Here is a 16,667-nt window from a genome sequence, read left to right as displayed (position 1 = left end):
CATGTAGTATGTAAACAGACCCAGGCACCTATATATCTATCTTGTTTGGAGTGTGAATTTGAGTATTGGGGGTGAGATAAATTTATATTGATACTTAGGGGGAAGTATGTTAAAAATGGTGGTTAATATTTAAGAGGGGGGGGGGAAATATAGTAGGTATGTCCTGTAACCATTGACTGAAGTGCCCATGCCTACCATTATGGGGATGCTCAAGATGCAGTTAAGTCCAGCTACAATTTATGCTCCGGGTCGGGGCCTTTGACGGCCATAGCTGAGTCCAAGCATCCCCGAAAATTAAAAAATACCAAATGCATGACAGCACAGTTATGTGTGAGCATGGGCTGATTAGTAATTAGTCCATCGAGATGTCTTATTTAAGGGGAAAGAATGGGCGGTTTTAGATGAGATGGTCCTGAAGAAAGAACCAGATGTCTGATAAAGTTCATTAAATAGCTACCCCCACGACTAATGGGCCCGGAGCGAGAAGAGAAATCCCTGCCAAGCGGGTTGCTGGTTTCACGCGGCATGGTCGACAAGCTCGTGATCTAATGGGCGGGATACGCATGGTGGCGAGAACGGATTTGACTTTATGCGCTATGTACGATTCAAGCAGGGAATGTCCTATGTACTGTAAATAATTTTTATTGTACTTGCTTATATGCAAGGGGAAAATCATTTAATGTACTGTATACATATTATGTCTTTATTACATTAATTACAATGTACATGCTTATATGCATGGGGTAAATCATGTAATGTAATATATATACATAATATATCTTTGTTACATTAATTATGATGTACATGCTTATATGCATGGGGTAAATCATGTAATGTAATATATATATACATAATATGTCTTTGTTACATTGATTATGATGTACATACCGCACACGAAATAGGTCATGTAGTATACTGCATTTATGTATGTTTTTATTATATTATTTCAGTGGTATATATTCATACATATAGGATAGATCATGTGGTGTACTAAATACATATCATGTTTGCATTGTATGAGTGCTAGTGGGTATGTTTGGGCAAATGACATGGTGTGTCTGTGTGTAGTACCCGCACATGTGTCTGTTGAGGTGAGTTATTAAGTATGTTGTTACACGTGCAAGCTTGTAGAGTGGAAGATTTGTGTCGTATGTTTAAAAATTTTAGCGGATTTAATACTGGGGAGGTTCTTAGTGTTTTTGGGAATATACTAATAGACGCAATTAATAGTGGTTCAGGGAATAGTTTAAGTAGAACTTCAGCTTTGGGTGTTGATGGTGAGGCTATCGCTTCTTCCTTGAGTCTTAGGGAGGTTAATTGTTCTCCTTTTCTGGTTTACAAGACCAGCGTATTAATTTTACTACAAAGACTTGTCTTCATTTCAGGAGATTGTTTTCGATGGTGCTGGCTAGTGGTATTATTGCCAGGATGATGAGGAAATATATGATGGATGCTAATTGTCCGATGATGATGTAGGGGTGTTCAACCGGTTGTCCTCCGATTCATGTAAGTGTTAATAGGTCTGCTATTAAAAGTCAGAATATGCATTGGCTGATTGGTCGGAACATTATGCTTCGTTGTTTGGATGTGTGGAGGAAGGGTACGAGTGTTAAGATCAAGATGGAAAGGACTAAGGCTAGGACTCCTCCTAGTTTATTGGGGATTGATCGTAGGATTGCGTATGCAAATAGGAAATACCATTCTGGCTTAATGTGGGAGGGTGTATTGAGTGGATTTGCTGGAGTATAATTATCCGGGTCTCCGAGTAGGTCGGGAGTGAATAATACTAGTGATATGAGGATGAGGATTAATAGTATGATGCCTAGGATGTCCTTGATGGTGTAATAAGGGTGAAATGGAATTTTGTCTGTGTCTGATGGAATTCCTGTGGGGTTGTTGGATCCTGTTTCGTGGAGGAAAATTAAGTGGATTATGGTGAGAGCTACAATGATAAATGGGAGGATGAAGTGGAAAGCGAAGAATCGGGTGAGGGTGGCTTTGTCTACTGAAAATCCCCCTCAGATTCATTCAACTAAGTTGGTGCCAATATATGGGATTGCTGAGAGGAGGTTGGTGATGACTGTTGCTCCTCAGAATGATATCTGTCCTCATGGTAGGACATAGCCTATGAATGCTGTGGCTATTGTTGTAAATAGGAGAATTACTCCGATGTTTCATGTTTCTAAGAAGGTATATGATCCGTAATATAAGCCTCGTCCTACATGCATAAATAGGCAGATAAAAAATATTGATGCTCCGTTTGCGTGCATATATCGGATGATTCAGCCATAGTTTACGTCTCGACAAATGTGGGTTACAGAGGAGAATGCTATTGTTGTATCGGATGTGTAGTGTATTGCTAGGAATAGGCCTGTTAAGATTTGTAGAGCTAAGCAAGTGCCTAGGAGGGATCCAAAGTTTCATCATGATGAGATGTTTGATGGAGTTGGGAGGTCAATGAGTGCGTTGTTTACGATTTTTATTAGTGGGTGAGTTTTTCGGATGTTGATCATTAGTGTTCTTGTAGTTGAATAACAACGATGATTTTTCATATCATTAGTCATGGTTAGATTCCATGCAGGAATAATGATTATGTACATTGTATTTATTTTAAGTGTAATTTTTGTGATGGGCTTTGTAGGGTTTTCTTCAAAACCTTCGCCTATTTATGGGGGGTTGGGATTGATTGTGAGTGGTGGGGTTGGGTGTGGTATTGTGTTAAATTATGGTGGTTCTTTTTTAGGTTTAATGGTTTTTTTAATTTATTTAGGGGGTATAATGGTGGTTTTTGGTTATACGACAGCTATGGCTACTGAGCAGTATCCTGAGGTTTGGGTTTCTAATAAGGTTGTTTTAGGAACGTTTATTACTGGTTTGTTGATGGAGTTTTTTATAATTTACTATGTGTTGAAGGATAAGGAGGTGGAGATTGTGTTTAAGTTTAATGGTATGGGGGATTGGGTAATTTATGATACAGGGGATTCTGGGTTTTTTAGTGAGGAGGCCATGGGGATTGCTGCTTTGTACAGCTATGGTACTTGATTAGTTATTGTTACCGGTTGATCTTTATTAATTGGTGTAGTGGTGATTATAGAGATTACTCGTGGAAATTAAGTAGAATTGTGCTAATGAGAATCGTAATTAGGAAGGAAAGGAAATATAATTTAATTAAGCCTTTTTGGTTTGTGATTATGATAGATGTTTTTATTTGGGTTAGTGAGATGGTTTTTGGTATAATGATTTCTAGTCAGGTTAGGTCTAGAAGGGAGGATGCTGATTTTTGGCTTATTGTTAGATTTATATATGGGGTTAAGCGGTGTATGACTGTGGGATAATATCCTAGTAGGTTAGAAAATTTGAATATGTTTGATGGGTAATTGAACTTTAAGTAGTGGGTTATGTTGTTAATTTCTAGTGCTAGAATAAAGCCTAGGATTGTAATTGTTAGGGCGGTGATTTTTAGGTAGTAGGGTATAGTTGTTTGGGGAATGGTTGTTGGGGGGATGTTGTTAGAAATGATGAATCCTGCGAAAAGACTTCCGATTAGTAAGCGTTTAATTGGGTTAATTAGGAATGGGTTGTTTTCATTAATAGAAATAAGGGTTGGGAATCGGGGTTGTCCTAGGAGTGTGAAGAAGATAATACGGGTACTGTAGATAGCTGTGAAGGAGGTGGCGATTAGTGTTATTAAGAGGGCTCAGGCGTTGGTATATGACGTGTTGGCGGATTCAATAATTAGATCTTTGGAGTAGAATCCGGTGAGGAAAGGTATTCCTGTTAGTGCAAGGTTGCCAATAATAAGGGCTGTTGCGGTGAATGGTATGGTTTTAAATAGGCCTCCTATTTTTCGAATATCTTGTTCGTTATTTAGATTGTGGATGATGGAGCCGGAGCATAGAAATAATATGGCTTTGAAGAAAGCGTGGGTGCAGATGTGAAGAAGTGCTAGGTGAGGCTGGTTAATTCCAATTGTTACTATCATAAGGCCGAGTTGGCTGGATGTAGAGAAGGCGATGATTTTTTTAATGTCATTTTGGGTGAGGGCACATATTGCTGTAAATAGTGTGGTAATGGCTCCTAGGCATAGTATAGTAGATTGGATGAGTTTATTGTTTTCTGTTAATGGATAGAAGCGGATTAGTAAGAAAATACCTGCTACTACTATTGTACTTGAGTGGAGTAATGCTGAGACAGGTGTCGGGCCCTCTATTGCGGAGGGTAATCATGGGTGCAGGCTAAATTGTGCGGATTTTCCGGTTGCGGCTAGAATTAGTCCTATTAGAGGTAGATTTGAGTTCTCTGGTTTTAGTAAGAAGATTTGTTGAAGGTCTCAAGTGTTGAGGTTAATTAGGAATCATGCTATTGCTAGGATAAATCCGATGTCGCCAATGCGGTTATATAGGATTGCTTGTAGAGCTGCTGTGTTTGCGTCTGCCCGTCCGTATCACCATCCAATTAGTAGAAATGATATAATTCCGACTCCTTCTCAGCCAATGAATAGTTGAAAGATGTTATTTGCAGTGACGAGGATGAGTATTGTGATAAGAAATAAGAGTAAGTACTTAAAAAATTGGTTGATGTTGGGGTCGGAATGTATGTATCATATTGAGAATTCTATGATGGATCATGTGACGAATAGTGATACTGGGATAAATATTGTCGAGAAGTAATCTATTTTGAAGCTGAGAGATAATTTGAGGGTTTGGATGGTCAGTCAGTGTCAGTTTGAAATAATTATTTCTTGTCCTGTATGAATAAATATTATAGTGGGAATTATACTAGTGATAAAGGCGTATGAAATGGTTGTTTTTACGTAAAGTGGGTAGTTGGTGGATTTGTGGGTGCTAAGACTAGTTGTCATGATGGGTACGGTTAGTAGGATTAGGGTAGTTAGTGTGAGGGATGGGAACAGGTTTATTACTTTTATTTGGAGTTGCACCAATTTTTTGGTTCCTAAGACCAATGGATAACTGCTATCCTTTAAAAGTTTGAAAAAGCCATGTTGTCAGGCATGGGAGCATAGAATTAGCAGTTCTTGCATACTTTTTCGGTAAATAAGAAGGTGATAGGCTTCTATTGTTAGATTCACAATCTAATGTTTTTTTTAAACTATATTTACAGTATAGGGGTCCTAGGATAATTTTTGGGTTTAGGGATAGAAGCAGTAGTGGTAGTATATGTAGTGATATGAGTGCATTTTCTCGTGTGAAGGAAGGTGAAATGTTATTGATGTGATGAGTGTATTTGCCCCGTTGTGTTGTGATTAGTATATAGAGGGTGTAGAGAGCAGTGATTACTATGTTAAGTCCTATTAGAATAATTGTGATATTAGATCATGAAAAAGTCGATATTACTACAAATAGTTCTCCGATTAGGTTGATTGTTGGGGGTAGAGCCAGGTTGGTTAGACTTGCTAGGAGTCATCAGGTGGCTATTAGTGGAAGAAGTGTTTGTAGGCCGCGGGCTAAGATTATTGTACGGCTGTGAATTCGTTCGTAGTTAGAATTTGCTAGGCAGAAAAGTATAGAGGATGTAAGGCCGTGGGCAATTATCAGGGCGGTGGCTCCTATGTAGCTTCAGGGTGTTTGGATTAGGATTGCAACGATGACAAGTGCCATGTGGCTAATAGAGGAGTACGCGATGAGTGATTTCAGGTCCGTTTGACGAAGGCAAATTGAGCTGGTTATGATTATGCCTCATAGTGATAGCATGATGAATGGATATGCTATAAAGTCGGTGATTGGATTTAGGAGAAGCGTAATTCGTAACATGCCGTATCCTCCTAGTTTTAGTAGGATTGCTGCAAGAACTATGGAGCCTGCAATTGGGGCTTCTACGTGGGCTTTGGGTAGTCAGAGATGAAGTCCGTATAGTGGTATTTTTACTATAAAGGCTATTATGCATGCTAATCACATGAAGGTGTTGGATCAGGAGCTGGGTATTGGCTGTACTCAGTATTGTAGAATTAGGAAGTTTAGGGATCCTATTGTGTTTTGAATGTAGATTAGTGCAACTAGTAAGGGTAGGGATCCTGCTAGTGTATAAAACAAGAAGTAGAGACCGGCATTTAGGCGTTCTGTTTGGTTCCCTCATCGGGTAATAATAATGAGTGTGGGAACTAGTGTTGCTTCAAATATAATATAAAAGAGGATTAGTTCTGTAGCAGAGAATGTCATAATTAGAAATAGTTGTAATAGGATTAGTATTGAGATGAAGAATTTTTTTCGGGCTGGGTTTTCTTTTGATAGGTGATGCTGGCTAGCTATAAGTATTAAGGGGAGGAGTCATATGGTTAGAATAAGTAGTGGTGTAGATAAGGAGTCGGAGAAGAAAGTTAATGAGAAGTTGAGGCTGTTATCGCCAAATTGATTTATAAGGAGTAGGCTTGTGAGGCTAATTAGTAAGCTGTGGAGTGTGGAGTTAATTCAGATTATGTTATTTTTTGATAGCCAGGTTAGGGGTATAAGTATTATTGTGGAAATAATGTATTTTAGCATTGTAGCAGATTAAGGTTTTGTACGTAGTCGGTGCCGTATGTGTTTGACACCATTACTAGCAAGGATAGGCCTAGTGCTGCTTCGCAGGCTGCGAAAACTAGTAGAATAATGGGTATTATACTGGCTAAAGTGAAGTGTGAGTTTAGGATTATTAGGGTAGCTATAACGAATAAGGACAATATTATTCCTTCCAGGCATAGGAGGGAGGATATTAGGTGAGATCGATACATTAGTAATCCCGTGAGAGATACCATGAATGCTATTATAATATTTATGTATACGAGGGACATTTGGTACTTATGAGTTTGATCATAATCTAATGAGTCGAAATCATTTATTTTGGTTTAAACTAAGTACCATATTCGGTTCATTCTAATCCTTTTTGGGTTCATTCATAGGCTAGGCTTGTGGCTAGTAGGAAAATTAGGAGAAGGGATATAGTAAGCATTGTGTTAAGGTTAGTTGTTTGTGAGGCCCATGGTAGTGGTAGAAGTAGTGCAATTTCTAGATCGAAGAGGAGGAATGTGATAGCTACTAGAAAGAATTTTATGGAGAAAGGAAGGCGAGCAGATCCTATGGGGTCAAATCCACATTCGTATGGGCTCGTTTTTTCTGAGTATACGTTTAGTTGGGGGAGTCAGAATGCGATGGTCACGAGCAATGTAGCTAGTGTAAAGTTAGTTAGGAGGGTAATTATAAGGTTTATTGTTCTTTTTCGGGTTAGGCCGAAGCTAACTGATTGGAAGTCAGTTGTACTAATTAATACTAAAAGAACATGAGCCTCATCAGTAGATGGAAACATAGAGGAAAAGTCATACTACGTCTACGAAGTGTCAATATCAGGCAGCGGCTTCGAAGCCGAAATGGTGATTGGAGGTAAAGTGAAATTTTAGTTGGCGGAGGAAGCAGACAATTAAGAAAGTAGATCCAATAATGACATGGAGGCCGTGGAATCCTGTAGCTACGAAGAAAGTTGAGCCGTAAATTCCGTCTGAGATTGTAAAGGGTGCTTCATAGTATTCTGATGCTTGTAGAAGTGTAAAGTATACGCCTAACGTAATGGTGATGAATAAGGCTTGTAGCATGTGGTTACGGTTCCCTTCTATGAGGCTGTGGTGGGCTCAGGTAATGGAGACTCCTGAGGCTAGAAGGACAGAGGTGTTGAGTAGTGGGACTTCTAAGGGGTTAAGTGGGTGAATGCCTGTTGGGGGTCAGCAGCTGCCTAATTCGGGTGTAGGAGCAAGGCTTGAGTGATAGAAGGCTCAGAAGAAGCCGGTGAAGAATAGGACTTCGGAGACGATGAAGAGGATTATTCCGTAGCGAAGGCTTTTTTGGACAGCAGGAGTATGGTGACCTTGAAAGGTACTTTCTCGGATTACATCTCGTCATCATTGGTATATTGTAAGTATGTTTGTTGTTAGGCCTAGGGTCAGTAGAGCTGTTGAATTGAAGTGAAATCACATGATGAGGCCGGATGTTATTAGGAGGGCAGATAGTGCTCCTGTGAGGGGTCAGGGACTTGGGTTTACTATGTGATAGGCGTGGGTTTGGTGTGTCATTATGTGTTGTCGTGCACATATAAGCTAACTAGGAGGGTGAATACGTAGGCTTGAATTATAGCTACTGCGAATTCTAGGATTGTTAGTAGAGCTAAAATAGTAAATGTAATAAGTGCTGTTGTGGTATTGATATTTAATAATGCAAGGGTAGCTCCTCCAATCAAGTGAATTAATAAGTGCCCTGCTGTGATGTTGGCTGTTAATCGTACGGCAAGGGCTACTGGTTGGATGAAGAGGCTGATGGTTTCGATAATTACCAGTATTGGGATTAGTGGGGTAGGTGTTCCTTGTGGTAGGAAGTGGGCGAGTGATGCTTTGGTTTTGTTGCGGAAGCCTGTAACTACGGCCCCTGCTCATAGGGGAATAGCCATGCCTAAATTTATTGATAATTGTGTGGTTGGTGTAAATGAATGGGGTAATAAGCCTAATAAATTTGTAGATCCAATAAATAGAATTAGGGACATTAATATCAATGTTCATGTTTGTCCTTTGGTGTTGTGAGTGCTTATTATTTGTTTTGACATGAGTTGAAGTGCTCATTGTTGGAGGGAGATAAGGCGGTTATTAATTAGTCGGTTTGATGTAGGAAATAGTAAGCTAGGGAATAAAATGACGAGAGTAACAAGGGGGAGGCCTAGAATTACAGGGGTAATGAAAGAGGTAAATAGATTTTCGTTCATTTTGTTTCTCAAGGGGCGTCTTGTTTTGGCGTTTTTGTTGTTATTAATTTTGGGTTATAGTAGAAATCGTGTTTTGAGATTTTTAATTGGAGAACAATAAAGAGGACTAAAAATATTGATAGAATTATTGTGAGTCACGTTGATGTGTCTAGTTGTGGCATGTCATCAAGGAGAGTGTTGTGCTCTCGGTCTTTAACTTAAAAGGTTAATGCTGGCATAGCTTCTTGATGACTTATAACATTGATGCGGATCACTTTTCAAAATATTCTAATGGGACTAGTTCGAGAACGATTGGTATGAAGCTATGGTTTGATCCGCAGATTTCTGAGCATTGGCCGTAAAATAGGCCTGGACGAGTTGATATGAGGGTTGTTTGATTTAAACGGCCTGGAATTGCGTCTGTTTTTAGTCCTAGAGAGGGAACTGCTCATGAGTGTAAAACGTCTTCGGAGGAGATTAGTATTCGAATTGTTATTTCTATAGGTAATACAGCTCGGTTATCTACTTCTAGTAATCGTAGTTCTCCAGGTTTCAATTCTGATGTTGGAATTATATAGGAGTCGAAGCTTAAGTCTTCATAGTCTGTGTACTCATAACTTCAGTACCATTGATGTCCTATGGTCTTTACTGTGAGAGATGGGTTGTTGATTTCGTCTATTATGTATAGAATTCGTAGGGATGGGAGAGCAATTATAATCAGAATAATAGCTGGTAGAATGGTTCAGATTGTTTCTACTTCTTGTGCGTCTATGGTGCTGGTGTGGGTTAGTTTTGTTGTTAGTATCAGTAAAATAATATAGAGTACTAGTGAGCTAATTAGGAAAACAATTATCAGAGTGTGATCGTGAAAGTGTAGCAGTTCTTCTATGATGGGTGATGTTGCGTCTTGAAAGCCTAGCTGTACGGGATATGCCATATGAGATGTACGGGACTTTCACCTGTAATTTAATCTTGACAAGGTTATGTAATGTTTTACTAACATCTCGTTTATTGAGAGAGACATAGTGGTTATGGTGTTGGCTTGAAACCGATAATAGGGGGTTCAATTCCTTCCTCTCTTATTTTAGGTTAATGTATGTAGGTTCTTCAAATGTGTGATATGGTGGAGGGCATCCGTTTAGTCATTCTAGATTTGTTGTGGTTAGGTCCACGGTTAAGACTTCCCGTTTGGATGCAAATGCTTCTCAGATGATAAAAGTCATTAATATTACTGCCGTTAGTGAGATGAATGAGCCTATAGATGAAATAGTGTTTCATATTGTATATGCGTCTGGGTAATCGGAGTATCGTCGTGGTATACCAGATAGCCCTAAGAAATGTTGTGGGAAGAAGGTCGTGTTAACACCTACAAATATAATTGCGAAATGGATTTTGGCTCATGTGTCATTAAGGGTGTAGCCTGAGAATAAGGGAAATCAATGTACAAATCCTCCTATGATAGCGAATACAGCTCCTATTGATAGTACGTAGTGGAAATGTGCTACCACATAGTATGTGTCGTGGAGAACGATGTCAAGGGAGGAGTTGGCTAAAACAATTCCAGTTAGTCCTCCAACTGTAAAAAGGAAAATGAAGCCTAGGGCTCATATTATAGCGGGGGATCATTTAATATTTCCTCCGTGAAGTGTTGCTAGCCAACTAAAGACTTTTACTCCGGTTGGGATAGCAATAATTATAGTAGCGGATGTAAAGTAAGCTCGTGTATCGACGTCTATTCCGACTGTGAATATATGATGGGCTCATACAATAAATCCTAGAAATCCAATTGATATTATGGCTCATACTATTCCTATATACCCAAATGGCTCTTTTTTTCCTGAATAGTAGGTTACGATGTGGGAGATTATTCCAAAGCCAGGTAAAATTAGAATATATACTTCGGGGTGTCCAAAAAATCAGAATAAGTGTTGATATAAGATAGGGTCTCCTCCTCCTGCTGGGTCAAAGAAAGTTGTATTCAGGTTTCGGTCTGTTAGTAATATTGTGATGCCAGCTGCTAATACAGGAAGTGAGAGGAGGAGTAGTACGGCAGTGATCAGTACAGATCACACGAACAGGGGGGTTTGGTATTGTGATATTGCGGGAGGTTTTATGTTAATAATAGTTGTAATAAAATTAATGGCTCCTAAAATTGAGGAAACACCTGCTAGGTGTAGGGAGAAAATGGTCAGGTCTACTGAGGCTCCTGCGTGGGCTAGATTACCTGCTAGAGGGGGATATACGGTTCAACCCGTCCCTGCTCCGGCTTCGACTATAGAGGATGCTAGGAGTAATAGGAAAGAAGGGGGGAGGAGTCAAAAACTTATATTATTCATCCGAGGGAATGCTATATCAGGGGCTCCAATCATTAGAGGAACTAGCCAGTTGCCAAACCCTCCAATTATAATAGGCATTACTATAAAGAAGATTATTACGAATGCGTGTGCAGTTACAATTACGTTGTAGATCTGGTCATCTCCAAGTAGAGTTCCGGGTTGGCCTAGCTCAGCACGAATTAGTAAGCTCAGGGCGGTTCCTACTATGCCGGCTCAGGCACCAAATAGAAGATAAAGGGTACCGATATCTTTATGATTAGTTGAAAATAATCAGCGGTTTATGAACATGGGTAAAATGGCTGAGTAAAGCAATAGACTGTAAATCTAAGAATAGAGGTTTGATTCCTCTTTTTACCAGGTCCTGTAGTGAATTAACATATTGAATTGCAAATTCAAAGGAGCAGCTTCAAACTCTGCCGGGGCTTCTCCCGCCTTTTTTTTCTTGCGGCGGGAGAAGTAGATTGAAGCCAGTTGTTTAGGGTATTTAGCTGTTAACTAAAGTTTCGTGGGGGTGGAACCCACCAATCTAGTGAGGATTTAGCTTAATTAAAGTAGTTGATTTGCATTCAATTGATGTAAGATATGATCTTGCAGTCCTTATCAGGAATTAAGTGAATTATACTTGCTTAGGGCTTTGAAGGCTCTTGGTCTATTTAACCTAAATTCCTATTCTAGGATTGAGAGAATTGGTGTAAGTGGTAGTAATATAGTGGACAATACGGTTATTGTTGGTAGGAGGGTTATTCGTTTTATGGTTGAGAATTGTCATTTTATTTTTATGTTGTTTGTGGAAGGAAACATAGTAAGTGTGGTGGAATATGCCAGTCGTATGTAGAAATATAGGTTTAGTAGTGCTGTAATTGCTATGAAGGTAGGTAGGATAATGCTATTGTTTTTTGTCATTTCTTGAATAATTATTCATTTTGGCATAAATCCTGATAGTGGGGGGAGTCCTCCTATTGATAGGAGGGTAATGAGGATTAGAATAGTTATGATGGGTGTTTTGTTTCATGTGTGTGATAATGATAGAGTGGTTGTGGTTGAGTTGGCTATAAATAGTGTAAATATGGTGGAAGTTATGATGATGTAAATGATTAGGTTTAGTAATGTTATGGTGGGATTGTATGGTAAAATTGCTGTTATTCAGCCTATGTGGGCAATTGATGAGTAAGCTATAATTTTTCGTAGTTGGTTTTGGTTTAATCCTCCTCAGCCTCCGATTATAATGGATAGAATTGATAGGGTTAAGATTATATTTAGGTTGATGGATTGGGATACTTGGTAAAGTACCGATATGGGTGCTAGTTTTTGTCATGTAAGTAAGATTAGGCCTGAAGATAGAGGGATGCCTTGTGTTACTTCTGGGATTCAGAAGTGGAATGGGGCTATTCCTAGTTTTATGGCGAGGGCTATTGTTATGAGTATGGAGGCTGTTGGGTTAAATAGTTTTATTACGGTTCATTGGCCTGAGAATATTAAGTTGATGATAATGGCTATTATTAGTAGTATTGAGGCTGTTGATTGAGTTAGGAAATATTTAGTTGATGCTTCTGTGGCTCGTGGGTTGTGTTTTTTTATTATAATGGGAATGATGGCGAGTATATTTATTTCAAATCCGATTCAGATGAGTAGTCAGTGGGAGCTAATTATAACGATAATGGTTCCAAGTATAATAGTTATTAAGATAATAATGAGAGTGATTGGGTTTATTAGTACGGGAAGGATACAAACCAACATTTTCGGGGTATGGGCCCGATAGCTTAATTAGCTGACCTTACTATTAGAATTTGGTGTAATTGGGAGCACGAAGAGTTTTGAGTTCTTAGGAGTAGGTTCAATTCCTATAGTTCTAGAAATAAGAGGATTTAAACCTCTATAATTTACTCTATCAAAGTAACTCTTTTGTCAGACATATTTCTTATGTTTGTGGGGGGATACTTGATAGGAGAATAGGTAGAGATACATGTCATATGCATAGGGCTAGCGTTAGGGGTAGAAAATTTTTTCATGATAAGTGTATTAGTTGATCATAGCGGAATCGGGGGTAGGATGCTCGGATTCATAGGAAGGTCATTGTGAGTAGTAGTGATTTGATAATAAAGTTAATTGCGTAGAGTTCTGGTATGTATGGGCTATGGGATGCTCCTAGGAAGAGGGTTGTTGTGAAGATATTTATTATAATAATGTTTGCATATTCTGCTATAAAGAATAGGGCGAATGGTCCTGCGGCGTATTCTACATTAAAGCCCGATACTAGTTCAGATTCTCCTTCAGTAAGATCGAATGGTGCTCGGTTTGTTTCTGCTAGTGTTGAAATGAATCATATTATTGCTAAGGGTCATGCTGGGAAGATTAGTCATACTTGTTCTTGTGTAATAATTAATGTAGAGAGAGTGAAGGATCCATTTATTAGTAAGATTGATAGTAAGATAATTGCTAGTGTAACTTCATATGAAATTGTTTGTGCTACTGCTCGTAGAGCTCCGATAAGAGCGTATTTTGAGTTGGAGGCTCAGCCTGATCAGAGGATTGAGTATACGGCTAAGCTTGATATAGCTAGTATGAAAAGGATTCCTAAGTTTATATTGATGAGGGGATAGGGTATGGGTAGGGGGATTCATATAGTTAAGGCTAGGGTTAGGGCTAGGATGGGGGCTAGAATAAATATTGAGATTGAGGATGTGGCAGGTCGTAGGGGTTCTTTAATGAAAAGTTTGATTGCATCGGCGATGGGTTGGAGTAAGCCATATGGTCCTACAATATTTGGGCCTTTTCGGAGTTGTATGTAGCCTAGGATTTTTCGTTCAACTAGTGTAAGAAAAGCTACGGCTAGAAGAATGGGGATAATAAGTGTTAAGATGTTGAGTATAAACATTTTGTTAAGGAGAGGATTTGAATCTCTGAGTATAAAGGTTTAAGTTTTACGCAATTACCGGGCTCTGCCACCTTAACTGGGCCCTTTTCTAGGGCAGGTATTGTTTGTGAGGTCAATTGAGATAAAGTCATTAATTGATTTAAGGCGCTTTGTTGAAGTTGGCCTTATTTCTCTTGTCCTTTCGTACTGGGAGAAATACATAACAGATAGAAACCGACCTGGATTACTCCGGTCTGAACTCAGATCACGTAGGACTTTAATCGTTGAACAAACGAACCTTTGATAGCGGTTGCACCATCGGGGTGTCCTGATCCAACATCGAGGTCGTAAACCCTATTGTCGATATGGACTCTTGAATAGGATTGCGCTGTTATCCCTAGGGTAACTTGTTCCGTTGATCAAGTCTTTGGATCAATAAACGATAGTTTGATTTGACTTGTGGGTCTAGTCTTTAAAATCGTTCGGAGGATTTTTTGTTCTCCGAGGTCACCCCAACCAAAACTGCTAGTCCATAAAGAGTGTTGTTATCCCTTAATGGTTAAATTTATTTTCTTTGGACTAGTTAGTTAAAGCTCCATAGGGTCTTCTCGTCTTGTTGGTTTATTCCCGCCTCTTCACGGGAAGGTCAATTTCACTGATTGGAAGTAAGAGACAGTAAAACCCTCGTGTGGCCGTTCATACAAGTCCTTATTTAGAGAACAAATGATTATGCTACCTTTGCACGGTCAGGATACCGCGGCCGTTTAACGTCTAGTCACTGGGCAGGCAGTGCCTCCAATACTGGGGATGCTGGAGGTGATGTTTTTGGTAAACAGGCGGGATTTGTGTTTGCCGAGTTCCTTTTACTTCTTTTAATCTTTCCTGGGTGCACTCCTGTGTTGGATTAACAGTATAATTAATAAATTATTTATTGTTGGGTTATTTTTATTTACTGTTAACAGTCAGAGTATTATCAGATACTGACTTAAACTTGTGCAAGGAGAAAATATTTCTTGTTACTCATATTAACATTATTGCTTCTATTTAGTAATAGAATAGTCCAGTACTAGGTCTAGGAGTTGGTTATATTGTTGTTGGGATTAGTATTGTTTTTATTGTTGAGCTTTAACGCTTTCTTAATAGATGGCTGCTTTTAGGCCTACTATGGTGTTGTAAGATCTTACTCTCTAGTGAAGGTTGTATCCATTTCTAAAAGGCTGTACCTTTTTAGACTAACTTTTAAAGATACAGTGAGATTTGTTTATATTTTTTGGTATCTTTAAAGCTGAACTAAGATTCATTTTCTGGACAACCAGCTATCACCAGGCTCGTTAGGCATGTCACCTCTACTTACAGATCTTCTCACTATTTTGCCACATAGATGAGTTGGTTCTAATAAACTGTCTATAAGTAGCTCGTCTGGTTTCGGGTTACTTAGCTGAAATTCGTTTTGTTAAGTTTTTTGCTCGTTAATTCATTATGCAAAAGGTACAAGGGTTAATCTTTGCTTTTTTGTACTTTGATTATTTTCTTTCATCGTTCCCTTACGGTACTTTCTCTATAGCGCCATGTTTAGAATTTCTATCTCCTATACTTTAATAGGGGTAAATGTTTTGTTTTAGTTTGTTTTGGTTGTTGGATTGAAGAGTGGGGGGTTTGGGCTAGGCATAGTTCAAAACATTCACAGTACACGAAATCTTCTAGGTGTAAACTAGATGCTTTAATTAAGCTATGTCTTGGTTTGTCCAAGCACACTTTCCAGTATGCTTACCTTGTTACGACTTACCTCCTCTCGTGTAATTGGTGCATGTAAATAGGTTTGGGTGCATATATTTACTTGAGGAGGGTGACGGGCGGTGTGTGCGTGCTTCATGGCCTGGTTCAACTAAGCACTCTATTCTTAGTTTACTACTAAATCCTCCTTTGGCTGTTAGTTTCATAATGGCTTTCGTATTAAGTTTTCTTGGGTAGAAAATGTAGCCCATTTCTTCCCATTCCATAGGTTACACCTTGACCTAACGTTTTTATGTGTTATGATTGAGCTTACTTTTGTTCCTTTTCAGGGTTTGCTGAAGATGGCGGTATACAGACTGTATTAGCAAGGATTGGTGAGGTTTATCGGGGTTTATCGATTATAGAACAGGCTCCTCTAGAAGGGTGTGAAGCACCGCCAAGTCCTTTGAGTTTTGGGCCGTTGCCGGTAGTACTCTGGCGAATAATCTTGTTTTTGCAATTATTTATGTTTAGGGCTAAGCATAGTGGGGTATCTAATCCCAGTTTGGGTCTTAGCTATAGTGTGTCAGCTGTCGTAGAGTTACTTTCGTCACTTATTTTTGTTATAATTATGGCTTTTTACAGCTTAATTAGGATTTAACTCTATTTGGTGTAGTACTTTAACACGTTTTACGCCGTGTTCCTGTTAGCTTGGGTTAGTCGTATGACCGCGGTGGCTGGCACGAGATTTACCAACCCTAGTTAATATGGCTTAGTCGAACTTTCGTTCATGGCTTAAATTTTGTCACTGCTGTTTCCCGTGGGGGTGTGGTTAAGCAAGGCGTTATGAGCTACAGGGTGTGTGCTTGATACCTGCTCCTCTTAGTCCTGCTGATTCGGAGGGCGCTACTCACCGGGGTGCGGATGCTTGCATGTGTAAGTCTATTGAAAGTTAACAGGAAGGCCAGGACCAAACCTATATGTTTATGGAGTTGGTATACTCATCTAGGCATTTTCAGTGCCTTGCTTTAAGTTTAAGCTACATTAAC

At 39.2% G+C, this 16,667-nt stretch overlaps 13 protein-coding genes across 13 annotated transcripts, besides 26 other annotated features; 1 reads left to right on the top strand and 12 right to left on the bottom strand. All coding sequences in view use genetic code 2, as the record gives it.

Moving 5' to 3' along the window:
• Positions 1-1,235: a D loop (control region).
• Positions 1,236-1,301, top strand: a tRNA (tRNA-Pro).
• Positions 1,301-1,370, bottom strand: a tRNA (tRNA-Thr).
• A 3-nt stretch (positions 1,371-1,373) lies between these two features.
• On the bottom strand, positions 1,374-2,513 carry CYTB (cytochrome b). The gene has a single exon. The coding sequence runs from the start codon at positions 2,511-2,513 to the stop codon at positions 1,374-1,376; it is 1,140 nt and encodes a 379-aa protein (YP_003097163.1).
• Positions 2,514-2,517: 4 nt separating this feature from the next.
• Positions 2,518-2,586, top strand: a tRNA (tRNA-Glu).
• On the top strand, positions 2,587-3,114 carry ND6 (NADH dehydrogenase subunit 6). The gene has a single exon. It carries the CDS (start codon positions 2,587-2,589, stop codon positions 3,112-3,114), a length of 528 nt encoding a protein of 175 aa, YP_003097162.1.
• On the bottom strand, positions 3,098-4,918 carry ND5 (NADH dehydrogenase subunit 5). The gene has a single exon. The coding sequence runs from the start codon at positions 4,916-4,918 to the stop codon at positions 3,098-3,100; it is 1,821 nt and encodes a 606-aa protein (YP_003097161.1).
• Positions 4,919-4,988, bottom strand: a tRNA (tRNA-Leu).
• Position 4,989: 1 nt separating this feature from the next.
• Positions 4,990-5,049, bottom strand: a tRNA (tRNA-Ser).
• Positions 5,050-5,119, bottom strand: a tRNA (tRNA-His).
• Positions 5,120-6,497, bottom strand: ND4 (NADH dehydrogenase subunit 4). Its single transcript has one exon. A coding segment is annotated over exon 1 (1,378 nt).
• On the bottom strand, positions 6,491-6,787 carry ND4L (NADH dehydrogenase subunit 4L). The gene has a single exon. The coding sequence runs from the start codon at positions 6,785-6,787 to the stop codon at positions 6,491-6,493; it is 297 nt and encodes a 98-aa protein (YP_003097159.1).
• Positions 6,788-6,856, bottom strand: a tRNA (tRNA-Arg).
• A 1-nt stretch (position 6,857) lies between these two features.
• ND3 (NADH dehydrogenase subunit 3) lies at positions 6,858-7,203 on the bottom strand. The gene has a single exon. A coding segment is annotated over exon 1 (346 nt).
• Positions 7,204-7,272, bottom strand: a tRNA (tRNA-Gly).
• COX3 (cytochrome c oxidase subunit III) lies at positions 7,273-8,056 on the bottom strand. The gene has a single exon. A coding segment is annotated over exon 1 (784 nt).
• Positions 8,056-8,736, bottom strand: ATP6 (ATP synthase F0 subunit 6). Its single transcript has one exon. It carries the CDS (start codon positions 8,734-8,736, stop codon positions 8,056-8,058), a length of 681 nt encoding a protein of 226 aa, YP_003097156.1.
• ATP8 (ATP synthase F0 subunit 8) lies at positions 8,697-8,897 on the bottom strand. Its single transcript has one exon. It carries the CDS (start codon positions 8,895-8,897, stop codon positions 8,697-8,699), a length of 201 nt encoding a protein of 66 aa, YP_003097155.1.
• A 1-nt stretch (position 8,898) lies between these two features.
• Positions 8,899-8,966, bottom strand: a tRNA (tRNA-Lys).
• Positions 8,967-8,968: 2 nt separating this feature from the next.
• On the bottom strand, positions 8,969-9,652 carry COX2 (cytochrome c oxidase subunit II). Its single transcript has one exon. It carries the CDS (start codon positions 9,650-9,652, stop codon positions 8,969-8,971), a length of 684 nt encoding a protein of 227 aa, YP_003097154.1.
• A 1-nt stretch (position 9,653) lies between these two features.
• Positions 9,654-9,721, bottom strand: a tRNA (tRNA-Asp).
• A 7-nt stretch (positions 9,722-9,728) lies between these two features.
• Positions 9,729-9,797, top strand: a tRNA (tRNA-Ser).
• Positions 9,795-11,339, bottom strand: COX1 (cytochrome c oxidase subunit I). The gene has a single exon. The coding sequence runs from the start codon at positions 11,337-11,339 to the stop codon at positions 9,795-9,797; it is 1,545 nt and encodes a 514-aa protein (YP_003097153.1).
• Position 11,340: 1 nt separating this feature from the next.
• Positions 11,341-11,408, top strand: a tRNA (tRNA-Tyr).
• Positions 11,409-11,476, top strand: a tRNA (tRNA-Cys).
• Positions 11,477-11,508: an origin of replication.
• Positions 11,509-11,581, top strand: a tRNA (tRNA-Asn).
• A 1-nt stretch (position 11,582) lies between these two features.
• Positions 11,583-11,651, top strand: a tRNA (tRNA-Ala).
• Position 11,652: 1 nt separating this feature from the next.
• Positions 11,653-11,719, bottom strand: a tRNA (tRNA-Trp).
• Positions 11,720-12,761, bottom strand: ND2 (NADH dehydrogenase subunit 2). Its single transcript has one exon. A coding segment is annotated over exon 1 (1,042 nt).
• Positions 12,762-12,830, bottom strand: a tRNA (tRNA-Met).
• Positions 12,831-12,832: 2 nt separating this feature from the next.
• Positions 12,833-12,904, top strand: a tRNA (tRNA-Gln).
• Positions 12,902-12,970, bottom strand: a tRNA (tRNA-Ile).
• Positions 12,971-13,926, bottom strand: ND1 (NADH dehydrogenase subunit 1). The gene has a single exon. A coding segment is annotated over exon 1 (956 nt).
• Positions 13,927-13,928: 2 nt separating this feature from the next.
• Positions 13,929-14,003, bottom strand: a tRNA (tRNA-Leu).
• Positions 14,004-15,577, bottom strand: an rRNA (l-rRNA).
• Positions 15,578-15,644, bottom strand: a tRNA (tRNA-Val).
• Positions 15,645-16,599, bottom strand: an rRNA (s-rRNA).
• Positions 16,600-16,667, bottom strand: a tRNA (tRNA-Phe).

Source organism: Budorcas taxicolor, mitochondrion, assembly GCF_023091745.1.
Source record: "Budorcas taxicolor mitochondrion, complete genome".
Lineage (NCBI taxonomy): Eukaryota > Metazoa > Chordata > Mammalia > Artiodactyla > Bovidae > Budorcas > Budorcas taxicolor.
Note: the sequence above shows the minus strand (reverse complement) of the source record. Positions and strands in the feature narration are given on the sequence as shown.